Consider the following 24,195-nt stretch of genomic DNA (forward strand, 5'->3'; position numbering starts at 1 on the left):
ATGCACAAAATGGAAGTAAATGCTTCAAGTGAGTGCACAGAGTGAAACAGGAAGGTACTATCTGAACTTGCCCAATAAGAAACACTCATTTTCGCTTCCAATTGCAAAAAGGTGTACCCTAATGAAAATGACCCAGGCTGCACTCACTGTTTGAGGAAGAGACACATTCCACAGGTAACCAGAGTCCAACTCCACTGGAATCACAAATGTAACATTGACCGGTGCTGCCACATGTCCTATATTCTCCACCTCAGAGATGGAGAGAGGACATGGTGAGATATAACGGGATGGATACTGAAATAAGTGTAATTGAAATACTATTGGGTGAATTAAAAGACTAACAGATAGAGATGTATACAGAACCATTAGGCAGCAGTACCATGTACAGTATGATTTATTCATACCATGTATATGTGCTCCAGAAGCTTGTTGTCTGGGAAAGTTACATATAGGGAGGAGTCTCCTCTGAAATATAATGATAAGTAAAGATCATTTATCCTGCCTCAGTCACTATTGTCATAATGAAACTGTGTCTGAAGAGGAAATTGTATGCACCCACCCTTTCACAACAATATTGATAGGAAGTTTAACATCTACAGAGGAGCTTGCATAGTTATCCTGAAGGGTTCCCTGTCCTTCATTGTCACTGTAGGACAGAAGAATGAATACACAAACAGTGTTGACGTTTACCATGACACAAATGATGATCTACAAATTCTGATTAGATAGATGAATGGAATAGAGTAAAGAACAGAACAGAATAACTTCATTTTTTCCCATCAATGATTCAATGGTAAAGTTCTGTCTGTGGAGATGGTGACTCACGTAATAACAGACACATTCAAAGCCAGTCTTTCTCTCAAACAGGACGGTTCAAACACTGTGAATGACATCAACACTGTCACCTGGGGGGAAAGGCAGAATCAGATCAAAATATTTTCTCGCTCAGCTTTACAGAAATTAAGTCGGCTGAATGATATTTACCCGTGCCCCCTGTCTCAGGACAGTAGAGCTGAGGGGACACACTGTGTGTGTGAGGTTTCCTAGTCCTGTAGTGTTGGACACACACCAAACAGCCACCTGGCCTGGTCCTGATGGCTATAACAGATTTACGGTGACATGATCAAAACCAAAATAAACCAGCTGATGAAAGCCAACACTTTATTATATCTCCATCTCTCCACCCTTACCACCTCTGCTCACAACTAAATATCTCAATCACACCCCTTCATATACAGTACCAGTAAAACGTTTGGACACACCTACTCATTCCAGGGTTTTTCTTAATTTTTTACTATTTTCTACATTGTAGAATAATAGTGAAGACATCAAAACTATGAAATAACACATTTGGAATCATGGAGTAACCAAAAAAGTGTTAAACAAATCAAAATATATTTGAGATTCTTCAAAGTAGCCACCTTTTGCCTTGATGACAGCTTTGCACACTCTTGGCATTCTCTCAACCAGCTTCATGAGGTAGTCACCTGGAATGCATTTCAATTAACAGGTGTGCCTTGTTAAAAGTTAATTTGTGGAATTTATTTCCTTCTTAATGCGTTTCAGCCAATCAGTTGTGTTGTGACAAGGTAGGGGTGGTATACAGAAGATAGCCCTATTTGGTAAAAGACCAAGTCCATATTATGGCAAGAACAGCTCAAATAAGCAAAGAGAAACGACAGCCCATCATTACTTTAAGACATGAAGGTCATTTAATACGGAACATTTCAAGAACTTTGAAAGTTTCGTCAAGTGCAGTTGCAAAAACCATCAAGCGCTATGATGAAACTGGCTCTCATGAGGACCGCCACAGGAACAGAAGACCCAGAGATACAGTGAGGGAAAAATGTGTTTGATCCCCTGCTGATTTTGTACGTTTGCCCACTGACAAATAAATGATCAGTCTATAATTTTAATGGTAGGTTTATTTGAACAGTGAGAGACAGAATAACAACAAAAATAATCCAGAAAAACGCATGTCAAAAATGTTATAAATTGATTTGCATTTTAATGAGGGAAATAGGTATTTGACCCCCTCTCAATCAGAAAGATTTCTGGCACCCAGTTGTCTTTTATACAGGTAACGAGCTGAGATTAGGAGCACACTCTTAAAGGGAGTGCTCCTAATCTCCGTTTGTTACCTGTATAAAAGACACCTGTTCACAGAAGCAATCAATCAATCAGATTCCAAACTCTCCACCATGGCCAAGACCAAAGAGCTCTCCAAGGATGTCAGGGACAAGATTGTAGACCTACACAAGGCTGCAATGGGCTACAAGACCATTGCCAAGCAGCTTGGTGAGAAGGTGACAACAGTTGGTGCGATTATTCGCAAATGGAAGAAACACAAAATAGCTGTCAATCTCCCTCGGCCTTGGGCTCCATGCAATATCTCACCTCGTGGAGTTGCAATGATCATGAGAACGGTGAGGAATCAGCCCAGAACTACATGGGAGGATCTTGTCAATGATCTCAAGGAAGCTGGGACCATAGTCACCAAGAAAACAATTGGTAACACACTACGCCGTGAAGGACTGAAATCCTGCAGCGCCCGCAAGGTCCCCCTGCTCAAGAAAGCACATATACAGGCCCGTCTGAAGTTTGCCAATGAACATCTGAATGATTCAGAGGAGAACTGGGTGAAAGTGTTGTGGTCAGATGAGACCAAAATCGAGCTCTTTGGCATCACCTCACCTCGCCATGTTTGGAGGAGGAGGAATGCTGCCTATGACCCCAAGAACACCATCCCCACGTCAAACATGGAGGCGGAAATATTATGCTTTGGGGGTGTTTTTCTGCTAAGGGGACAGGACAACTTCACCGCATCAAAGGGACGATGGACGGGGCCATGTACCATCAAATCTTGGGTGAGAACCTCCTTCCCTCAGCCAGGGCATTGAAAATGGGTCGTGATGGGTATTCCAGCATGACAATGACCCAAAACACACGGCCAAGGCAACAAAGGAGTCGCTCAAGAAGAAGCACATTAAGGTCCTGGAGTGGCCTAGCCAGTCTCCAGACCTTAATCCCATAGAAAATCTATGGATGGAGCTGAATGTTCGAGTTGCCAAACGTCAGCCTCGAAACCTTAATAACTTGGAGAAGATCTGCAAAGAGGAGTGGGACAAAATCCCTCCTGAGATGTGTGCAAACCTGGTGGCCAACTACAAGAAACGTCTGACCTCTGTGATTGCCAACAAGGGTTTTACCACCAAGTACTAAGTCATGTTTTGCAGAGGGGTCAAATACTTATTTCCCTCATTAAAATGCAAATCAATTTCTAACATTTTTGACATGCGTTTTTCTGGATTTTTTTGTTGTTATTCTGTCTCTCACTGTTCAAATAAACCTACCATTAAAATTATAGACTGATCATGTCTTTGTCAGTGGGCAAATGTACAAATCAGCAGGGGATCAAATACTTTTTTCCCTCACTGTACCTCTGCTGCAGAGGATAAGTTCATTAGAGTTACCAGCCTCAGAAATTGCAGCCCAAATAAATGCTTCACGGAGTTCAAGTAACAGACACATCTCAACATCAACTGTTCAGAGGAGACTGCGTGAATCAGGCCTTCATGGTCGAATTGCTGCAAATAAACCACTACTAAAGGACACCAATAAGAAGAAGAGACTTGCTTGGGCCAAGAAACATGAGCAATGGACATTAGACCAGTGGAAATCTGTCCTTTGGTCTGATGAGTCCAAATTTGAGATTTTTGGTTCCAACCGAAAATGTGAGACGCAGAGTAGGTGAACGGATGATCTCCGCATGTGTGGTTCCCACCGTGAAGCATGGAGGAGGAGGTGTGATGGTGCTTTGCTGGTGACACTGTCAGTGATTTATTTAGAATTCAAGGCACACTTAACCAGCAACTCCAGGCTGTGTAAGGGCTATTTAACCAAGAAGGAGAGTGATGAAGTGCTGCATCAGATGACCTGGCCTTCACAATCACCCGACCTCAACCCAATTGAGATGGTTTGGGATGAGTTGGACCGCTGAGTGAAGGAAAAGCAGCCAACAAGTGCTCAGCATATGTGGGAACTCCTTCAAGACTGAAGGTGATTGAGAGAATGCCAAGAGTGTGCAAAGCTGTCATCAAGGCAAAGGGTGGCTCATTTGAAGAATCTAAAATATAAAATATATTTTGATTTGTTTAACACTTTTTTGGTTACTACATGATTCCATATGTGTTATTTCATAGTTTTGATGTCTTCACTATTATTCTACAATGTAGAAAATAGTAAAAATAAAGAAAAACCCTTGAATGAGTAGGTGTGTCCAAACGTTTGACTGGTACTGTATCTCTCTAGCCATTCATCCTACACCTGCCTCCATCCCTCCCGACATTGGTGGGTCTTACCCGTTTGGCACGAACAAAGGATATGGAGGAGGGGTGGACCAGTGTCAGCTCAGCCTCAGAGGAATCCTCTCCACTGTTAGCCACCTCTACAGACATTTCTACTGGGAAACCTTGGCTACACACCACCTCTGGACTGGAGAGAGAGAGAGAGAGAGAGAGAGAGAGAGAGAGAGAGAGAGAGAGAGAGAGAGAGAGAGAGAGAGAGAGAGAGAGAGAGAGAGAGAGAGAGAGAGAGAGAGAGAGAGAGAGAGAGAGAGAGAGAGAGAGAGAGAGAGAGAGAGAGAGAGAGAGAGAGAGAGAGAGAGAGAGAGAGAGAGAGAGAGAGAGAGAGAGAGAGAGAGAGAGAGAGAGAGAGAGAGACTGTAACACCCTGGCTCTGGGACTCTATATGTTGAGCCAGGGTGTGTTCTTTCTATGTGTTATATTTCTATGTTGGGAGTTCTAGTTGTCTTTATTTCTATGTTGGCTAGAGTCACTCCCAATCAGAGGCAACAAGTGTCAGCTGGGGCTGGTTGTCTCTGATTGGGAGCCATATTTAAACTGTCTGTTTTCCCTTTGTGGTTGTGGGTTCTTGTTCCGTGTTGGTCTATGTTACCTAGGACGTTACGAGTCATTTGTTGTTTTGTTCATTGTCAGTATTTATCACTAAAGGTAAATAAACATGTTCGTTCATCACGCTGCGCCTTGGTCTACTTCCTACGACGATCGTGACAGAGACCGTTTAACAAACAGTTCAATTAACACAATGACAAATATTTGACAAAGATATTGATATTTACATATTTTACCTGGTGAAGTTGACAGATAAGTCAGAGACACACACATGGTCCTCGCCACAAACCTTCTCCAGCAAGATCTGAAACCCAACATCACAAACTGTTGCAAAAATGTCTACATTCACAGACACACAACCAAATGACACACAGAGCGCACAAACCCACACACACACACCCACTCACACACACACACACAGAGCGCTCACCATGTGTGCAAAGGAGGTTGGGTTGTCTGGGCTCAGGACTGACTTCAGTCCTCCTGTCCCTGGTACTTCCAGGCCCTCCACAGCCATTTGAACAGACAGAGGCACCTCACGGTAGTCTGATATACACTCCTGGAGGACAAACCCAGAGAACACACCAAAACACTCCTCGAATAAATACCCCCAAAACACGCTAAGCCGTTACCAAGTGCAGACAGACAGGGAAAAGTGAGGTGTAAATGCAAACCCATACAAGTTGTCCAATCATTGTGTTGTGTCTCTACAATGGTTGTGTACATTTTTTGTGTGCAGACAAACTCATAAAAAAATGTCAGTCGTATCACAGCCATTATGTCAAATGCATTGTACATTTGCAGTTACATTTTAGTCATTTAGCAGACGCTCTTATACAGAGCGACTTACAGGAGCAATTAGGGTTAAGTGACTTGCTCAAGGGCATATTGACAGATTTTTCACCTAGTCGGCTCGGGGATTCGCTAGGCTACCTGCTGCCCCCCTGTACAACCTGAGTGTGTATGGGGCCAACTACATACATGCTACATAATGTACACATATGGAGTGGAGGCTGTAATAGCAGCAAAGGGGGGACCAACTCCATATTAATGCCCATGATTTTGGAATGAAATGGTCAACAAGCAGGTGTCCACATACTTTTGGTCATGTAGTGTATGTGTGTGAGTTTTGTGTGAGAGTGTCAGTGTGAGTGTGTATACAGTGAGGGAAAAAAGTATTTGATCCCCTGCTGATTTTGTACGTTTGACCACTGATAAAGGCATGATCAGTCTATAATTGTAATGGTAGGTTTATTTGAACAATGAGAGACAGAATAACAACAAAAAAATTCAGAAAAACACATGTCAAAAATGTTATAAATTGATTTGCATTTTAATGAGGGAAATAGGTATTTGACCCCTTTGCAAAACATGACTTAGTCCTTGGTGGCAAAACCCTTGTTGGCAATCATAGAGGTCAGACGTTTCTTGTAGTTGGCCACTAGGTTTGCACACTGGATTTTCTTTGTTGTTATTCTGTCTCTCACTGTTCAAATAAACCTACCATTAAAATTATAGACTGATCATTTCTTTGTCAGTGGGCAAACGTACAAAATCAGCAGGGGATCAAATACTTTTTTCCCTCACTGTATGTAGTCTTGTGAGTGTGCATAGGGTCAGTGCAGATAGACGGAGTAACCATTTAATTAACTACACTGAACAAAAATATAAACGCAACATGTAAAGTGTGTGTCCCATGTTTCTTGAGCTGAAATAAAAAATCCCAGAAATGTTCCATACGCACAAAAATCGTATTTTTCTAAACGTTTTTGCAAAAAAATTTTTTTGCATCTCTGTTAGTGAGCATTTATCCTTTGCCAAGATAATCCATCCACCTGACAGGTGTGGCATATCAAGAAGCTGATTAAACAGCATAATCATTACACAGGTGCACCTTGTGCTGGGGACAATTGTCACACAACACAATGCCATAGATGACTCAAGGTTTGAGGGAGTCTGAAATTGTGATGCTGACTGCAGGAATGTCCACCAGAGCTGTTGCCAGAAAATGGAATGTTCATTTCTCTACCAATGTTGTTTTAGAGAATTTGGCAGTACGTCCAACTGGCCTCACAACCGCAGGCCACGTGTAACCACGCCAGCCCAGGACCTCCACATCCGGCTTCTTCACCTGCGGGATAGTCTGAGGGACGGTGTGTCTGTAATACAGCCCTTTTGTGGGGAAAAACTCATTCTGACTGGCTGGGCCTGGCTCCCCTATGCTCTCCCAGGCCCACCCATGGCTGCACCCCTGCCCAGTCATGTGAAATCCATAGATGAGGGCCTAATGCATTTATTTAAATTGACTGATTTCCTTATATGAACTGTAACTCAGTAAAATCTTTGAAATTGTTTCATGTTGAGTTTATATATTTGTTCAGTATATTTAGCAGTCTTAAGGCTATTTAGCAGTCTTATGGCTTGGGGGTAGAAGCTGTCTCGGCGCTTGTTGGTCCGAGAGCCGATGCTCCAGTACCGTTTGCTGCACGGTAGAAGAGTGAACAGTCTATGGCTTGGGTGGCTGGAGTCTTTGGCAATTTATCGGCCCTTCCTCTGACACCGCCTGATATAGAGGTCCTGGGTGGCAGGGAGCTCGGCCCCCTCTGTAGCGCTATGGGGTTGATGGTTGTGCATTTGCCATACCAAGCGGTGATACAGCCATTCAAGATGCTCTCAATTGCGCAGCTGTATAACTTTTTGAGGATCCGAGGGCCCATGCCAAATCGTTTCAGCTTCCTGAGGGGGGAGAGGTGCTGTCCTTAGTCATGTGTACACCAAGGAATTTGAAGCTCTCGACCCGCTCCACTAAAGCCCCGTTGATGTGGATGGGGGCATGCTCTCCCCTCTTTCTCCTGTAGTCCACGATCAGCTCCTTGGTCTTACTGACATAGAGGGAGAGATTGTTGTTGTGGCACCACACTGTCAAGTCTCTGACCTCCTCCCTGTAGGCTGTCTAATCACTGTTGGTGATCAGGCCTAGCAACGTCGTGTCGTCAGCAAACCTGATGATAGTGTTGGAGTTGTGCATGGCCACGCAGTTGTGGATGAACAGGGAGTACAGGAGGGTCAGCATGGCGGAGGTGTTGTTGCCTACCCTCAACACCTGGGACCGGCCCGTCAGGAAGTCCAGGATCCAGTTGCAGAGGGAGGTGTTCAGTTCCAGGGTGACCTGCTTGGTGATGAGCTTGGATGGGACTATGGTGTTGAACGCTGAACTGTAGTCTATGAACAGCATTTTCTCATAGTTATTTCCCCTCTTGTCCAGGTGGGAGAGGGCAGTGTGAAGTGCAATTGAGATTGCGTCATCTGTGGATCTGTTGTGGCAGTCTGCGAATTGGAGTGGGTCCAGGGTGTCTGGGATGATGGTATCGATGTATGTCATGACCAGCCTTTCAAAGCACTTGATAATTAAAGATGTAAGTGCTACAGGGCGATAGTCATTTAGGCAGGTTACCTTGGAGTTCTTGGGAACAGGGACAATGGTGGTCAGCTTGAAACATGTTGGGATTACAGACTGGGACAAGGAGACATTGAAAATGTCAGTGAAGACAGTTGCCAGCTCGTCTGTGCATGCTTTGAGATTGCGCCCTGGTATTCCGTCTGTTCCGGCAGCCTTGCGAGTGTTGTCTTATTAAAATATTTTACTCACATCGGCCACAGAGAGCGAGATCACACAGTCATCTGGAACAACGGGGGCTTTCACGCAAGACTCAGTGTTGTATTCCCCAAAGCGAGCATAAAAGGCATTTTTAGGCTGGGTTTTTGTATAGCACTTTGACATCTGCTGATGTAAAAAGGGCTTTATAAATACAATTTGATTGATTTAGCTTGTTTGGTAATTCTGCATCACTGGGCATCTCACGACTGGGTTTCCCTTTCTAATCCATTATCGTCTGCAAACCCTGCAGAATACAACGAGTGTCGGAGCCAGTGTAATAGGATTCCACCTTCCTCCTATATTGTCCTTTTTCATGTCTGATGTCTCGGAGGTAGTAGCAGGCTTTCTTGTATGCGTCCATGTTTGTGTCCCGTTTCTTGTAAGTGTTAACTCTAGCCTTTAGCCCAGTGTGGATATTTCCTGTAATCTATGGCTTTTGGTTTGGATACGTTCGTATAGTCACAGTGGGGACAACGTCGTCTATGCACTTATTGATGAAGCCCGTGACTAATGTGGTACATTTCTACACAGACATAGAAAGTGGTGTGAAGCTACCACTGACCGGGATACTGAGGGAGAAGTTGTGGCAGGCAGTGCCTGTAACCGTCATATTCCAGCTGGAGGATGTTGATCTGGGGTAGAAGAGCAGACGGGCTGGCCTGGTCCTGGTCTGGTCCTCCAGTAGATCCACAGTCAAAGACACTGACGCCTGGAGAGAAGCTAGGGCAGAGAAACATACCAGTTACAGCAGAGGTATTCAAAGTCGGGTTCGCAGTGGGGTCGCCACATTTCTAAAGAAAGTGGCTTCAATTGTCTTTTTTTTTTTTACATTTTGGTATTCAATATGGAACAATATACAACCTTTTTTGAGAAAGATTATTAGAATAAATGTATTTATTATATTATCTTAATTTTGATAAGAAAGATGAAAATGTAATGACTTGAAGGTTGTGTGTTGATGTAAAAATTGAAATGTACACATTTTAAGGTTGTGTCATTCGATTTGGGGTGGGGTCGCGAATTTAAAAATTTTTTTAACAATGAGATACCATAAAATATCCAAACATTATCAAAATGTTAAATAGATGTAACAGGTGTTGTCTAACAGCCTAAGAGCCAGTTTCCCGGACACAGATTAAGCCTAGTCCTGGACTAAAAAAGCATTTTCAATGGACAAACAAACCGAGCCAATATAACAAATTCCTCTCATTCCAGTAATAAAACTCAAAGTAGAGTGTGTTGTGCTGTGTGTTGTAGTGTGGAGATACTCTGTACCCTGTATGTTTCCCACGTGGGCCCCAGTGACAGTGACACACAGAATGGCTGTGGTTACGGGAGTGTTAAGGGCCATGGGGACAGCACAGTGGAAGGAGTTCTGGGAGATCACGGGTGGGTCCATGGTGACAGACACCAACACACGCATCACTGGCTGGGACCTGGGGTGGACAAGAGGACACAACAGACAACACACGCATCACTGGCTGGGACCTTGGGTGGACAAGAGGAATTATGACGTGTTAATGTCATAATTCCACTATCCCCTAGCCTAGGCAGGAAATTCATCAACTTCATCTCCCTACTATTTGGTTTGCAACAGTTGGGGGTTACATAAAGCTACCTGCCTGCCTCTATGACCTGTGCAACAATCAGTGGCAACCCGTCATTCAGAGCCCCACCTGTTTTGAGCCCCACCTGTTTAGCAAAAAAAATTATATATATATATATATATATATATATATATACAGTACCAGTCATAAGTTTGGACAGACCTACTCATTCAAGGGTTTTTCTTGATTTTTACTATTTTCTACATTGTAGAATAATAGTGAAGGCATCAAAACAATGAAATAACACATATGGAATCATGTAGTAACCAAAAAAGTGTTAAACAAATCAAAATATATTTTATATTTGAGATTCTTCAAAGTAGCCACCCTTTGCCTTGATGACAGCTTTGCACACTCAACCAGCTTCACCTGGAATGCTTTTCCAACAGTCTTGAAGGAGTTCCCACATATGCTGAGCACTTGTTGGCTGCTTTTCCTTCACTCTGCAGTCCAACTCATCCCAAACCATCTCAATTGGATTGAGTTCGGGTGATTGTGGAGGCTGGGTCATCTGATGCAGCACTCAATCACTCTCCTTCTTGGTCAAATAGCTCTTACACAGCCTGGAGGTGTGTTGGGTCATTGTCCTGTTGAAAAACAAATAATAGTCCCACTAAGCCCAAACCAGATGGGATGGCGTATTGCTGCAGAATGCTGTGGTAGCCATGCTGGTTAGTGTGCCTTGAATTCTAAACAAATCACTGACAGTGTCCCAGCAAAGGACCCCTATACCATCACACCGCCTCCTCCATGCTTCACGGTGGGAACCACACATGCAGAGATCATCCGTTCAGCTACTTTGCGTCTCACAAAGACACAGCGGTTGGAACCAAAAATCTCAAATGTGGACTCATCAGACCAAAGGACAGATTTCCACCGATCTAATGTCCATTGCTCATGTTTCTAGGCCCAAGCAAGTCTCTTCTCCTTATTGGTGTCCTTTAGTAGTGGTTTCTTTGCAGCAATTCGACCATGAAGGCCTGATTCACGCAGTCTCCTCTGAACAGTTGATGTTGAGATGTGTCTGTTACTTGAACTTTTTGAAGCATTTATTGGGCTGCAATTTCTGAGGCTGGTAACTCTAATGAACATATCCTCTGCAGCAGAGGTAACTTTGGGTCTTCCTTTCCTGTGGCGGTCCTCATGAGAGCAAGTTTCATCATAGCGCTTGATGGTTTTTGTGACTGCACTTGAAGAAACTTTCAAAGGTCTTGAAATGTTCCGTATTGACTGACCTTCATGTCTTAAAGTAATGATGGACTGTCGTTTCTCTTTGCTTATTTGAGATGTTCTTGCCATATTATGGACTTGGTATTTTACCAAATAATCTTCTGTATACCACCCCTACCTTGTCACAACTCCACAACTCCACTGATTGGCTCAAACGGCACACCTGTTAATTGAAATGCATTCCAGGTGACTACCTCATAAAGCTGTCTGAGAGAATGCCAAGAGTGTGCAAAGACGTCAAGGCAAAGGGTGGCTACTTATGAATCTAAAATATATTTTTATTTGTTTAACACTTTTTTGGTTACTACATGATTCCATATATGTTATTTCATAGTGTTGATGTATTCACTATTATTCTACAATGTAGAAAATAGTAAAAAAAAAAAAAAAGAAAAACCCTGGAATGAGTAGGTGTGTTCAAACCTTTGACTGGTACTGTATATATATACAGTTGAAGTCAGAAGTTTACATACACTTCAGTTGGAGTCATTATAACTCGTTTTTCAACCACTCCACAAATGTCTTATTAACAAACTATAGTTTTGGCAAGTCGGTTAGGACATCTACTTTGTGCATGACACAAGTAATGTTTCCAACAATTGTTTACAGACAGATTATTTCACTTATAATTCACTGTATCACAATTCCAGTGGGTCAGAAGTTTACATACACTAAGTTGACTGTGCCTTTAAACAGCTTGGAAAATTCCAGAAAATGATGTCATGGCTTTAGAAGCTTCTGATAGGCTAACTGACATAATTTGAGTCAATTGGAGGTGTACCAGTGGATGTATTTCAAGGCCTACCTTCAAACTCAGTGCCTCTTTGCTTGACATCATGGGAAAATCTAAATAAATCAGCCAAAACCTCAGACAAATTTTTGTTGATGCATTCTGTCTGGTAGAGATGAACGTACTTTGGTGCGAAAAGTGCAAATCAATCCCAGAACAACAGCAAAGGACCTTGTGAAGATGCTGGAGGAAACAGGTACAAAAGTATCTATATCCACAGTAAAACGAGTCCTATATTGACATAACCTGAAAGGCCGCTCAGCAAGGAAGAAGCCACTGCTCCAAAACCGCCATAAAAAAACCAGACTACGGTTTGCAACTACACATGGGGACAAATATCGTACTTTTTGGAGAAATCTGATTAAACAAAAATAGAACTGTTTGGCCATAATGACCATCGTTATGTCTGGAGGAAAAAGGGGGATGCTTGCAAGCCAAAGAACACCATCCCAACCGTGAAGCACGGGGGTGGCAGCATCATGCTGTGGGGGTGCTCTGCTGTAGGAGGGACTGGTGCACTTCACAAAATAGATGGCATCATGAGGAAGGAAAATTATGTTGATATATTGAAGCAACATCTCAAGACATCATTCAGGAAGTTAAAGCTTGGTCGCAAATGGGTCTTCCAAATGGACAATGACCCCAAGCATACTTCCAAAATTGTGGCAAAATGGCTTAAGGACAACAAAGTCAAGGTATTGGAGTGGCCATCACAAAGCCCTGACCTCAATCCTATAGCACATTTGTTGGCAGAACTGAAAAAGTCAGCATCCCGGTGTCGCCTCTTCACTGTTGACGTTGAGACTGTTGTTTTGCTGGTACTATTTATTGAAGCTGCCAGTTGAGGACCTGTGAGACGTCTGTTTCTCAAACTAGACACTCTAATGTATTTGTCCTCTTGCTCAGTTGTGCACCAGGGCCTCCCACTCTTTATATTGTGGTTAGAGCCAGTTTGCGCTGTTCTGTGAAGGGAGTAGTACACAGCGTTGTATGAGATCTTCAGTTTCTTGGCAATTTCTCGCATGGAATAGCCTTCATTTCTCAGAACAAGTATAGACTGACAAGTTTCAGAAGAAAGTTATTTGATTCTGGCCATTTTGAGTCTGTAATCGAACCCACAATTGCTGATGCTCCATATACTCAACTAGTCTCAAAGTTGTATTGCTTCTTTAATTAGCACAACAGTTTTCAGCTGTGCTAACATAATTGCAAAATGATTTTCTAATGATCAATTAGCCTTTTAAAATGATAAACTTGGATTAGCAAACACAACGTGCCATTGGAACACAGGACTGATGGTTGCTGATAATGGGCCTCTGTACGCCTATGTAGATATTCCATAACAAATCAGCCGTTTCCAGCTACAATAGCCATTTACAACATTAACAATGTCTACACTGTATTTCTGATCAATTTGATGTTATTTTAATGGACAAAAAATTTGCTTTTCTTTCGAAAACAAGGACATTTCTAAGTGACCCCAAACTTTTGAACGGTAGTGTATATAATCACTGTAATGAAATATGTTTACCAATAGTAAATAGGGCACTCGAAAACCACAGGCACAGCATGTGATAGTCAACATAATAATACACATTGGCTAGGGCTCACCCCCCTGCTAAAATAAAGGTCCAATAAAATAAATAATAGTAAACTTGAGTTCTTACTGATTTTTTAAAATCTTCTATAGTGCTAGAGACTCAGTCAACATAAAATACACAATGGCTATGCTAATACATTGTAGGTCTGTATAAATACATTGTAGGTCTGTGCCCTATTTACTCTTGGTAAACATACAGTGGGGGAAAAAAGTATTTAGTCAGCCACCAATTGTGCAAGTTCTCCCACTTAAAAAGATGAGAGGCCTGTAATTTTCATCATAGGTACACGTCAACTATGACAGACAAATTGAGAAAAAAAAATCCAGAAAATCACATTGTAGGATTTTTAATGAATTTATTTGCAAATTATGGTAGAAAATAAGTATTTGGTCACCTACAAACAAGCAAGATTTCTGGTTCTCACAGACCTGTAACTTCTTCTTTAAGAGGCTCCTCTGTCCTCCACTCGTTACCTGTATTAATGGCACCTGTTTGAACTTGTTATCAGTATAAAAGACACCTGTCCACAACCTCAAACAGTCACACTCTAAACTCCACTATGGCCAAGACCAAAGAGCTGTCAAAGGACACCAGAAACAAAATTGTAGACCTGCACCAGGCTGGGAAGACTGAATCTGCAATAGGTAAGCAGCTTGGTTTGAAGAAATCAACTGTGGGAGCAATTATTAGGAAATGGAAGACATACAAGACCACTGATAATCTCCCTCGATCTGGGGCTCCACGCAAGATCTCACCCCGTGGGGTCAAAATGATCACAAGAACGGTGAGCAAAAATCCCAGAACCACACGGGGGGACCTAGTGAATGACCTGCAGAGAGCTGGGACCAAAGTAACAAAGCCTACCATTAGTAACACACTACGCCGCCAGGGACTCAAATCCTGCAGTGGCAGACGTGTCCCCCTGCTTAAGCCAGTACATGTCCGGGCCCGTCTGAAGTTTGCTAGAGTGCATTTGGATGATCCAGAAGAGGATTGGGAGAATGTCATATGGTCAGATGAAACCAAAATAGAACTTTTTGGTAAAAACTCAACTCGTCGTGTTTGGAGGACAAAGAATGCTGAGTTGCATCCAAAGAACACCATACCTACTGTGAAGCATGGGGGTGGAAACATCATGCTTTGGGGCTGTTTTTCTGCAAAGGGACCAGGACGACTGATCCGTGTAAAGGAAAGAATGAATGGGGCCATGTATCGTGAGATTTTGAGTGAAAACCTCCTTCCATCAGCAAGGGCATTGAAGATGAAACGTGGCTGGGTCTTTCAGCATGACAATGATCCCAAACACACCGCCCGGGCAACGAAGGAGTGGCTTCGTAAGAAGCATTTCAAGGTCCTGGAGTGGCCTAGCCAGTCTCCAGATCTCAACCCCATAGAAAATCTTTGGAGGGAGTTGAAAGTCTGTGTTGCCCAGCGACAGCCCCAAAACATCACTGCTCTAGAGGAGATCTGCATGGAGGAATGGGCCAAAATACCAGCAACAGTGTGTGAAAACCTTGTGAAGACTTACAGAAAACGTTTGACCTGTGTCATTGCCAACAAAGGGTATATAACAAAGTATTGAGAAACTTTTGTTATTGACCAAATACTTATTTTCCACCATAATTTGCAAATAAATTCATTAAAAATCCTACAATGTGATTTTCTGGATTTTTTTTTCTCATTTTGTCTGTCATAGTTGATGTGTACCTATCATGAAAATTACAGGCCTCTCTCATCTTTTTAAGTAGGAGAACTTGCACAATTGGTGGCTGACTAAATACTTTTTTCCCCCACTGTATTTCATTATAGTGATTGTGTTCCCCAAACTCTATATAAATTATGTTTATAGATATGTGTTTATTTGATGTATTGATGCAGGGCTCATCCGTAAAAGTATTGATTCAGGGCTCACCTCTGCTAAAATAAAGGTTCAATAAAATAGGTAATAGTAAACTTAAGTTCTACCTGACTTTTTGTAATCTTCTATAGTGCTAGATGACCTCTGGGATCCAACACCAAAGAGACCACATTCAAGTTCTCCAGTAGAAACTGGTTCATTCAGTCGGACCCCTGCTGCTGTCTATGGCAGCACACCCACCCCGCCCGGCCATCTAGATGTGTGAAGGTTAGTGTCTTATGTAGGGAGCTAATGATCCATCACGTATGACATTCCTGGGAGTGTGTAAACTTGTATTTTTTATTACCATAGCATTTTTGTATGTTCTCTATAGTTACAGTGATGGAAAAAAGCATTTGATCCCCTGCTTATTTTGTATGTTTGCCCACTGACAAAGACATGATCAGTCTATCATTTTAATGGTAGGTTTATTTGAACAGTGAGAGACAGAATAACAACAAAAAAATCAAGAAAAACGCATGTCAAAAATGTTATAAATTGATTTGCATTTTAATGAGGGAAATACGTATTTGACCACTCTGCAAAACATGACTTAGTACTTGGTGGTAAAACCCTTGTGGGCAATCACAGAGGTCAGACGTTTCTTGTAGTTGGCCACCAGGTTTGCACACATCTCAGGAGGGATTTTGTCCCACTCCTCTTTGCAGATCTTCTCCAAGTCATTAAGGTTTCGAGCCTGACGTTTGGCAACTCGAACCATCAGCTCCCTCCACATATTTTCTATGGGATTAAGGTCTGGAGACTGGCTAGGCCACTCCAGGACCTTAATGTGCTTCTTTTTGAGCCACTCCTTTGTTGCCTTGGCCGTGTGTTTTGGGTCAGTGTCATGCTGGAATACCCATCCACGACCCATTTTCAATGCCCTGGCTGAGGGAAGGAGGTTCTCACCCAAGATTTGACGGTACATGGCGCCCCAAAGCATAATGTTTCCACCTCCATGTTTGACGATGGGGATGGTGTTCTTGGGGTCGTAGACAGCATTCCTCCTCCTCCAAACACGGCGAGTTGAGTTGATGCCAAAGAGCTCGATTTTGGTCTCATCTGACCACAACACTTTCACCCAGTTCTCCTCTGAATCATTCAGATGTTCATTGGAAAACTTCAGACGGGCCTGTATATGTGATTTCTTGAGCAGGGGGACCTTGCGGGCGCTGCAGGATTTCAGTCCTTCACGGCGTAGTGTGTTACCAATTGTTTTCTTGGTGACTATGGTCCCAGCTTCCTTGAGATCATTGACAAGATCCTCCCGTGTAGTTCTGGGCTGATTCCTCACCATTCTCATGATCATTGCAACTCCACAAGGTTAGATCTTGCATTGAGCCCCAGGCAGAGGGAGATTGACAGTTATTTTGTGTTTCTTCCATTTGCGAATAATCGCACCAACTGTTGTCACCTTCTCACCAAGCTGCTTGGCAATGGTCTTGTAGCCCATTCCAGCCTTGTGTAGGTCTACAATCTTGTCCCTGAAATCCTTGGAGAGCTCTTTGGTCTTGGCCATGGTGGAGAGTTTGGAATCTGATGGATTGATTGCTTCTGTGGACAGGTGTCTTTTATACAGGTAACAAACTGAGATTAGGAGCACTCCCTTTAAGAGTGTACTCCTAATCTCAGCTCGTTACCTGTATAAAAGACACCTGGGAGCCAGAAATCTTTCTGATTGAGAGGGGGTCAAATACTTATACTCCCTTATTAAAATGCAAATCAATTTAAAACATTTTTTACATGGATTTTCTTGTTGTTATTCTGTCTCTCACTGTTCAAATAAACCTACCATTACAATTATAGACTGATCATTTCTTTGTCAGTGGGCAAACATACAAAATCAGCAGGGGATCAAATACTTTTTTCCCTCACTGTTTGTACTTGAAAATGTATCATTTTACCAATTCGGCCACTTGGAGGCCACTTGGGTACATTTGGGCAAACTCGTGAGGGACACCTGGGTGACTTCATACTAAATGTTATGTAGCTCCCTCATTCTTGAAGGTATCAGTCTGAAACTTTGCACGTACACTGTTTCCCTCTTATAGACAACTTCTAAATTACCTACAACTTCCTGTCTGAATGTATGGCTTTTATTTTTCATGTCAAAAATAGAAAATAGAAAACTTATGTTTCTTTGATTGTATTATCTTTTACCAGATCTATTGTGTTATGTTCTCCTACATTAATTTCACATTTCCACAAACGTTAAAGTGTTTCCTTTCAACTAGTACCAAGAATATGCATATCCTTGCTTCAGGTCCTGAGCTACAGGCAGTTAGATTTGGGTATGTCATTTTAGGTAGAAATTGAAACGAAGGGTCTGATCCTTAAGAGGTTATGATTGACTTTGAGTGTCCCTGTGTAAGAATTTCCACAACACCGTAAAACCGTTTTTATTCAGTGTGGATGGGCTCGCTGTTTGAAAGGGGAAACTCTTAACCTTTTCACGCTTGAGTTCCAAATATCTCTAACGGTCGCCCCAGCGTGAGTTTTTTTATGCGCGTGATGTCAGAATGCACTCACTGTTCCAAAATGTGATTGTTACGCAACAGGACAGTTAACCCACGCTACCCTCAAATCAAGGCACGCTGCCTGCTAATTATCTATAGGCTATGTTTCAACTTGTGAATTTCAAATTATTTTCTAACAAGTTTTATTTTCTAACAACAGTTTGAATTGAGGTGTGTTCCGCCTCCTCATTAATTCACATAAGCACAATTTGTGTTTGAGGCTTTACTGAGCCGGTCAAGACCCAAGCACTTCCCCTGTGTTTCCCCAGATCAAGTATGAAGATATTGCGCATTTCTAGTCAGAACAGGTCTTGCACAAACTTTTTCCCCCAGCACATTTTCTGGCTGGTACCTGCATTGCCTTCATTGTTGTTTTCCTTACAAATTGGACTTTGGACATGTATGTGTTCCTATCAAAGTAATAGTGGCTTATTTTCTGTATATCGTGTTGTTGTTTCTACTGTAGCACACCGTATGTATGTATGGATCATAATGTATTTACTGTTTTATTCACGTTTTCAAGTACTGGTGACAAATCATGCATTCTGATTCTTGCATAGGTTGTAATGGACACATATGATGTGTGTAAAATACTTTTTTGAAGGTTGTACTGATTATGATGAGCTAATGCTAAGCTATTTGCTGGCTATGTGTGGCGCCATGTTTGTTGACATCATACAATGCATTCTGGTTGTCACGTAAGCGTCTGTCAGACCAAAGATGTTATAACAAGGGAAAGTTCACTCGACTGACTTATGGTGCTTTCAAGACAACTGGGAACTCTGAAAAATAATAGGTCTAACCATGATGTCATTGATCTACAGGTCAGAAAGTCGGAGCTCTAGAAAGAGGCCTGAGTTCCCGAGTTGGAATTCTGAGTTGGATGACTATTAAAAAAGAAAAGAATCCCAGTCTGAGCCCTTTTTTCCCCCCAGAGTTCCCAGTTGTCTTGAACGCACTGAAGTTGGAAGTCGGAGATTTCCGAGTTCCCAGTTGTTTTGTACGCGGCATCAGATTGTAACGTTGGTACCTCAGGGTTGCCAGCTCAGACCACCCTTTCCAGGGCTTTTATTTTAATTTAGCGTATAAACTCCTCCTGTGTTTGCCCCCCATTTATTGATAAATCCCCCCATCATAGTAATATTTCCTGCATCATATCCCCCCACGATACCTTTCCCCATTTATAACCCCCATGGACTTGAAAACCCCCCACAAATGAAATGAACCCTCTCACAAACCCCCCTAAAATGGTTTCATCCCTGTTTAGCTATCGCGTTACGGTGAGGCTAGGCAGTAGGCTTGTATTTGGTGTGATGATATGTGAGGTGATAACATTTTATTTGCTTTGCGATTTGTCAAAAACAGTAAACGACTTGTCAAGTCATGTGCTCTGGTTCTTGCATACACTGTAACAAGTACATCGAAGATTTGTAATATGCTGAAAAGTGGCTAAACTAAGTGAATATTTTTCAGGCATCTTTGACTTTGTTTATTTGCGTCTTATAGTGAATGGCATTCTGGGATTAGGGAGTTTTCGCCAAGTCAAACATAAACAAACATGGCTGCCATCACAAAGAATTTAGCTGCTGTTAGCTTAGCTGACACGCATCTCTGTTCTAAACAATATGACATTTCTCCCTTGTGCTCAGAGAGATGTGGTACATTGTAAACTAGCTAGGTAGCTAACTTATGTATTTATTTTGGTCAGCGCAACCTGTTATTTAGACTGGTTTATGGAATGAGTTTAGCTGTGGATGTTCCATGTGATGTTTGGATGATGAAGTTCGCATTTATCTTTTACAATAAAAGGTGAAATTGAGGAATAAGTTGTGACAACCTTTATTTCCCATCAGTACAAAACATTGTTTAGATGCTTTTCAGACAATGCTGTTTAGACGCGTTTGTTGCATCATACGTTTTGTTGCTAATGTTCCAATCACATATTTGTGATCGTACGCTACAGGGACCACTCAACAATGATCACAAATACATGGTTGTATGCGTCAAAGAGTTAACGCACCACCGGTGAGCATCACAGTTATTACGTCAGCTCGAGGACAGGGAATAAGAAAGCTGGCCTTTCAACACCAGGCAAAACGCAGGGCCGAGGAGGTCAGCACTGCGGCGGGGTTGATTTGGATCTAATTAGTTCGGTAAAAGAGGTGAGTTTGGGTTTTGCATTGTAGTGAGTTTTCTATAGTGTCAAATGCTCAACAATATAGGCTAAGAAAATGTTTGTGCAATCATGTAAAGACAATAACGGAGCTATAACGGTTTGTTTAGGCTATTAGCCTAAAAGGTTGAATACATTGGCCGTGTTGTCAATCCAGCATGACTTCTGCCGCGTTCAAAACAACTGGAAACTCGGAACTGGGAAATCTCAGACTTCATTGAGTTCAAGACAACTGGGAACTCAGCTCCGACTGGGAAAATACATTTTGAAAGGTCATCCAACTCGGAATTCCAAGTCGCGAACTTGGGCCTCTTTATAGAGCTCCAACTTGAAGATCACTGACGTCATGATTCAAACTTGTTTTTTTCAGAGTTCCCAGTTGTCTTGAAAGCACCATAAATCTAGAGAACGCCAGACTTTGATGACAAAATTTGCCCACAAGAAGGACCGCCGCGACACCTTCCTGTTCAAGTGAGCACAACAAAAAGGTGAGTCCAAAAATGTATTGTATGCTGCTGCATAAATTATGTAATATACCAGGGAGATATGTATACTGTAGCTAAGAAAGTAATACTATGTGTATGTTGTGTAGTAAGCTGTTAGTAGCCCATGTGCCTCACCCTAATAATGTGGTCCCTTTCCCCCTCATAACTTAGCCTACTGTTCTGTTTTAGAGAAATGTAATCATCGAATATTGTAAGAGCTTTCATTGTCTGCTTATGCCCCCTTTATTTATCCAACGGGAGAATACTGTAAGAACGGCCCATGTTCTGAATTCTGTCGCTGTACATTTCAAAAGTGCTGAACAAATAGTTATATTGACTACGTCCTTCCTAGCGCGCTCATTAATGTCTTAATCGAAATTACTGATTGCCTCTTATCCACTTGTCGTCCTCTTATGCCACTTTGTACATCTCAATTGTCAGTAGAAACTACATTTGTTTAAGCAAGTCAGCCATATCAGCTATGTTTTTTTTAAAGGCAGTAAATGAGGCTGAATGAACTGTTTCGCTGCCAGACAAGGCTCTGCCGATAGCCAGGTGTAGCAGTGGTAAGGATTCACTCCATGGTGCTGAAAAGAAAGCTCTGCTGTTGGGACAGCTTTATGTAGGCCCTAACAGTTTGTGGGCACCGTCTTGTCACCGTTATAGTGCAATTAATGTATTGTTTAGTGTTGTGTAGTGGTTTGCATCTCAAAAATGTTTTTTGAGTTTGCCCCACCAAAATGTACATGCTAAAATCGCCACTGGCAACAATTTATCATTTTACAAATGTGTTCTTTCCCGTGCGCAAAATTTCCTTCTGTAGGAAGGCGGGGGCAACTTCATGAATATTCATGAGTCTCAACATAGAACCCATCGGGTGATTTGTTGAGACTTCTTGAGTGCGATGTCACTCTGATCCCTTACCAAAACACGGTGGAAAATGTCTCACCTCTGATCTGAAACCAGTAGTAACCGTCAACTTCAATGACAGTAAACATAAAATTAAAATAGGAATCTGACATTTCCGCGCCCCAATACCATTGTCACCGAGGAGGGCTTGCTAACTAGCTACAGTGTTATTCATATCAGCCATTTTCTTTTAGAACAGCTCAGCTAGCGAAATGCTACTTCGCGACGCTAGCTAGCTAACGTTAGCTAGACTCGGGAGCTCATGGGGACATAGGCTTCAGGAGTTACAGACAGTGCATTCGGAAAGTATTCAGACCCCTTGACTTTTTCCACATTTTGTTACGTTACAGCCTTATTCTAAAATGGATTACATTAATTTTTTTACTCATCAATCTACACACAATACCGCATAATGACAAAGTGAAAACAGGTTTTTAGAAATGTTTGCAAATGTATACAAAATAAAAAACTGAAATACCTTATTTACAGTTGAAGTCGGAAGTTTACATACACTTAGGTTGGAGTCATTAAAACTCGTTTTTTCAATCACTCCACAAATTTCTTGTTAACAAACTATAGTTTTGGCAAGTCGGTTAGGACATCTACTTTGCGCATGACACATGTAATTGTTTACAGACAGATTATTTCACTGATAATTCACTGTATCACAATTCCAGTGGGTCAGAAGTTTACATAAACTAAGTTGACTGTGCCTTTAAACAGCTTGGAAAATTCCAGAAAATGATGTCATGGCTTTAGAAGCTTCTGATAGGCTAATTGACATCATTTGTTTCAATTGGAGGTGTACCTGTGGATGTACAAACAATAGTACGCAAGTATAAACACCATGGGACCATGCAGCCGTTATACTGCTCAGGAAGGAGACGCGTTCTGTCTCCTAGAGATGAACATACTTTGCTGTGAAAAGTGCAAATAAATCCCAGAACAACAGCAAAGGACCTTGTGAAGATGCTGGAGGAAATAGGTACAAAAGTATCTATATCCATAGTAAAACTAATCCTATATCGACATAACCTGAAAGGCCGCTCAGCAAGGAAGAAGCCACTGCTCCAAAACCGCCATAAAAAAGCCAGACTTTGGTTTGCAACTGCACATGGGGACAAAGATCGTACTTTTTGGAGAAATGTCCTCTGGTCTGATGAAACAAAAATAGAACTGTTTGGCCATAATGACCATTGTTATGTTTGGAGGAAAAACGGGGCACTTGCAAGCCGAAGAACACCATCCCAACTGTGAAGCACTGGGGTGGCAGCATCATGCTGTTGGGGTGCTTTGCAGCAGGAGGGACTAGTGCACTTCACAAAATAGATGGCATCATGAGGAAGGAAAATATGTGGATATATTGAAGCAACATCTCAAGACATCAGTCAGGAAGTTAAAGCTTGGTCGCAAATGGGTCTTCCAAATGGACAATGACCCCAAGCATACTTCCAAAGTTCTGGCAAAATGGCTTAAGGACAACAAAGTAAAGGTATTGGAGTGGCCATCACAAGCCCTGACCTCAATCCTATAGAACATTTGTGGGCAGAACTGAAAAAGCATGTGCGAGCAAGGAGTCCTATAAACCTGACTCAGTTACACCAGCTCTGTCAGGAGGAATGGGCCAAAATTCACCCACCTTATTGTGGGAGGCTTGTGGAAGGCTACCCGAAAAGTTTGACACAAGTTAAACAATTTAAAGGCAATGCTACCAAATACTAATTGAGTGTATGTAAACTTCTGACCCACCGGGAATGTGATGGAAAAAATAAAAGCTGAAATAAATCATTCTCTCTATTATTCTGACATTTCACATTCTTCAAATAAAGTGGTGATCCTAACTGACCTAAGACAGGGAATTTTTACTAGGATTAAATGTCCGGAATTGTGAAAAACTGAGTTTAAATGTATTTGGCTAAGGTGTATGTAAACTTCCGGCTTCAACTGTACATAAGTATTCAGACCCTTTGCTATGAGACTTGAAATTGAGCTCAGGTGCATCCTGTTTCCATTGATCAACCCTTGAGATTTTTCTACAACTTGATTGGAGTCCACCTGTGGTAAATTCAATGGATTGGACATGATTTGGTAAGGCACACACCTGTCTATATAAGGTCCCACAATTGACAGTGCATGTCAGAGCAAAAACCAAGCCATGAGGTCGAAGGAATTGTCCGTAGAGCTCAGAGACAGGATTGTGTCGAGGCACAGCTCTGGGGAAGGGTACCAAAACATTTATGCAGCATTGAAGGTCCCCAAGAACACAGTGGCCTCCATCATTCTTAAATGGAAGAAGTTTGGAACCACCAAGACTCTTCCTAGAGCTGGCCGCCCGGCAAAACTAAGCAATCGGGGGAGAAGGGCCTTGATCAGGGAGGTGACACCTGCTCGTCGAACATCTCATTCCAAAATCATG

At 42.2% G+C, this 24,195-nt stretch overlaps 1 protein-coding gene across 1 annotated transcript in view; it reads right to left on the reverse strand.

The window, feature by feature from the left end:
• LOC121579729 (integrin alpha-X) overlaps positions 1 to 24,195 on the reverse strand; it is a 59,878-nt gene that overhangs the window by 3,118 nt on the left and 32,565 nt on the right. The window contains exons 16-25 of the mRNA XM_041894569.2: positions 9,847 to 10,007; positions 9,134 to 9,291; positions 5,344 to 5,472; positions 5,150 to 5,217; positions 4,362 to 4,494; positions 985 to 1,098; positions 826 to 905; positions 560 to 646; positions 405 to 465; positions 148 to 249 (exon numbers count right to left, since the gene is read on the reverse strand). Of these exons, the coding sequence (XP_041750503.1) occupies positions 148 to 249; positions 405 to 465; positions 560 to 646; positions 826 to 905; positions 985 to 1,098; positions 4,362 to 4,494; positions 5,150 to 5,217; positions 5,344 to 5,472; positions 9,134 to 9,291; positions 9,847 to 10,007 (1,093 nt within the window). The remainder of the gene's footprint in view (positions 1 to 147; positions 250 to 404; positions 466 to 559; positions 647 to 825; positions 906 to 984; positions 1,099 to 4,361; positions 4,495 to 5,149; positions 5,218 to 5,343; positions 5,473 to 9,133; positions 9,292 to 9,846; positions 10,008 to 24,195) is intronic.

This window comes from Coregonus clupeaformis, chromosome 13 (assembly GCF_020615455.1).
Source record: "Coregonus clupeaformis isolate EN_2021a chromosome 13, ASM2061545v1, whole genome shotgun sequence".
Classification (NCBI taxonomy): Eukaryota; Metazoa; Chordata; class Actinopteri; order Salmoniformes; family Salmonidae; genus Coregonus; species Coregonus clupeaformis.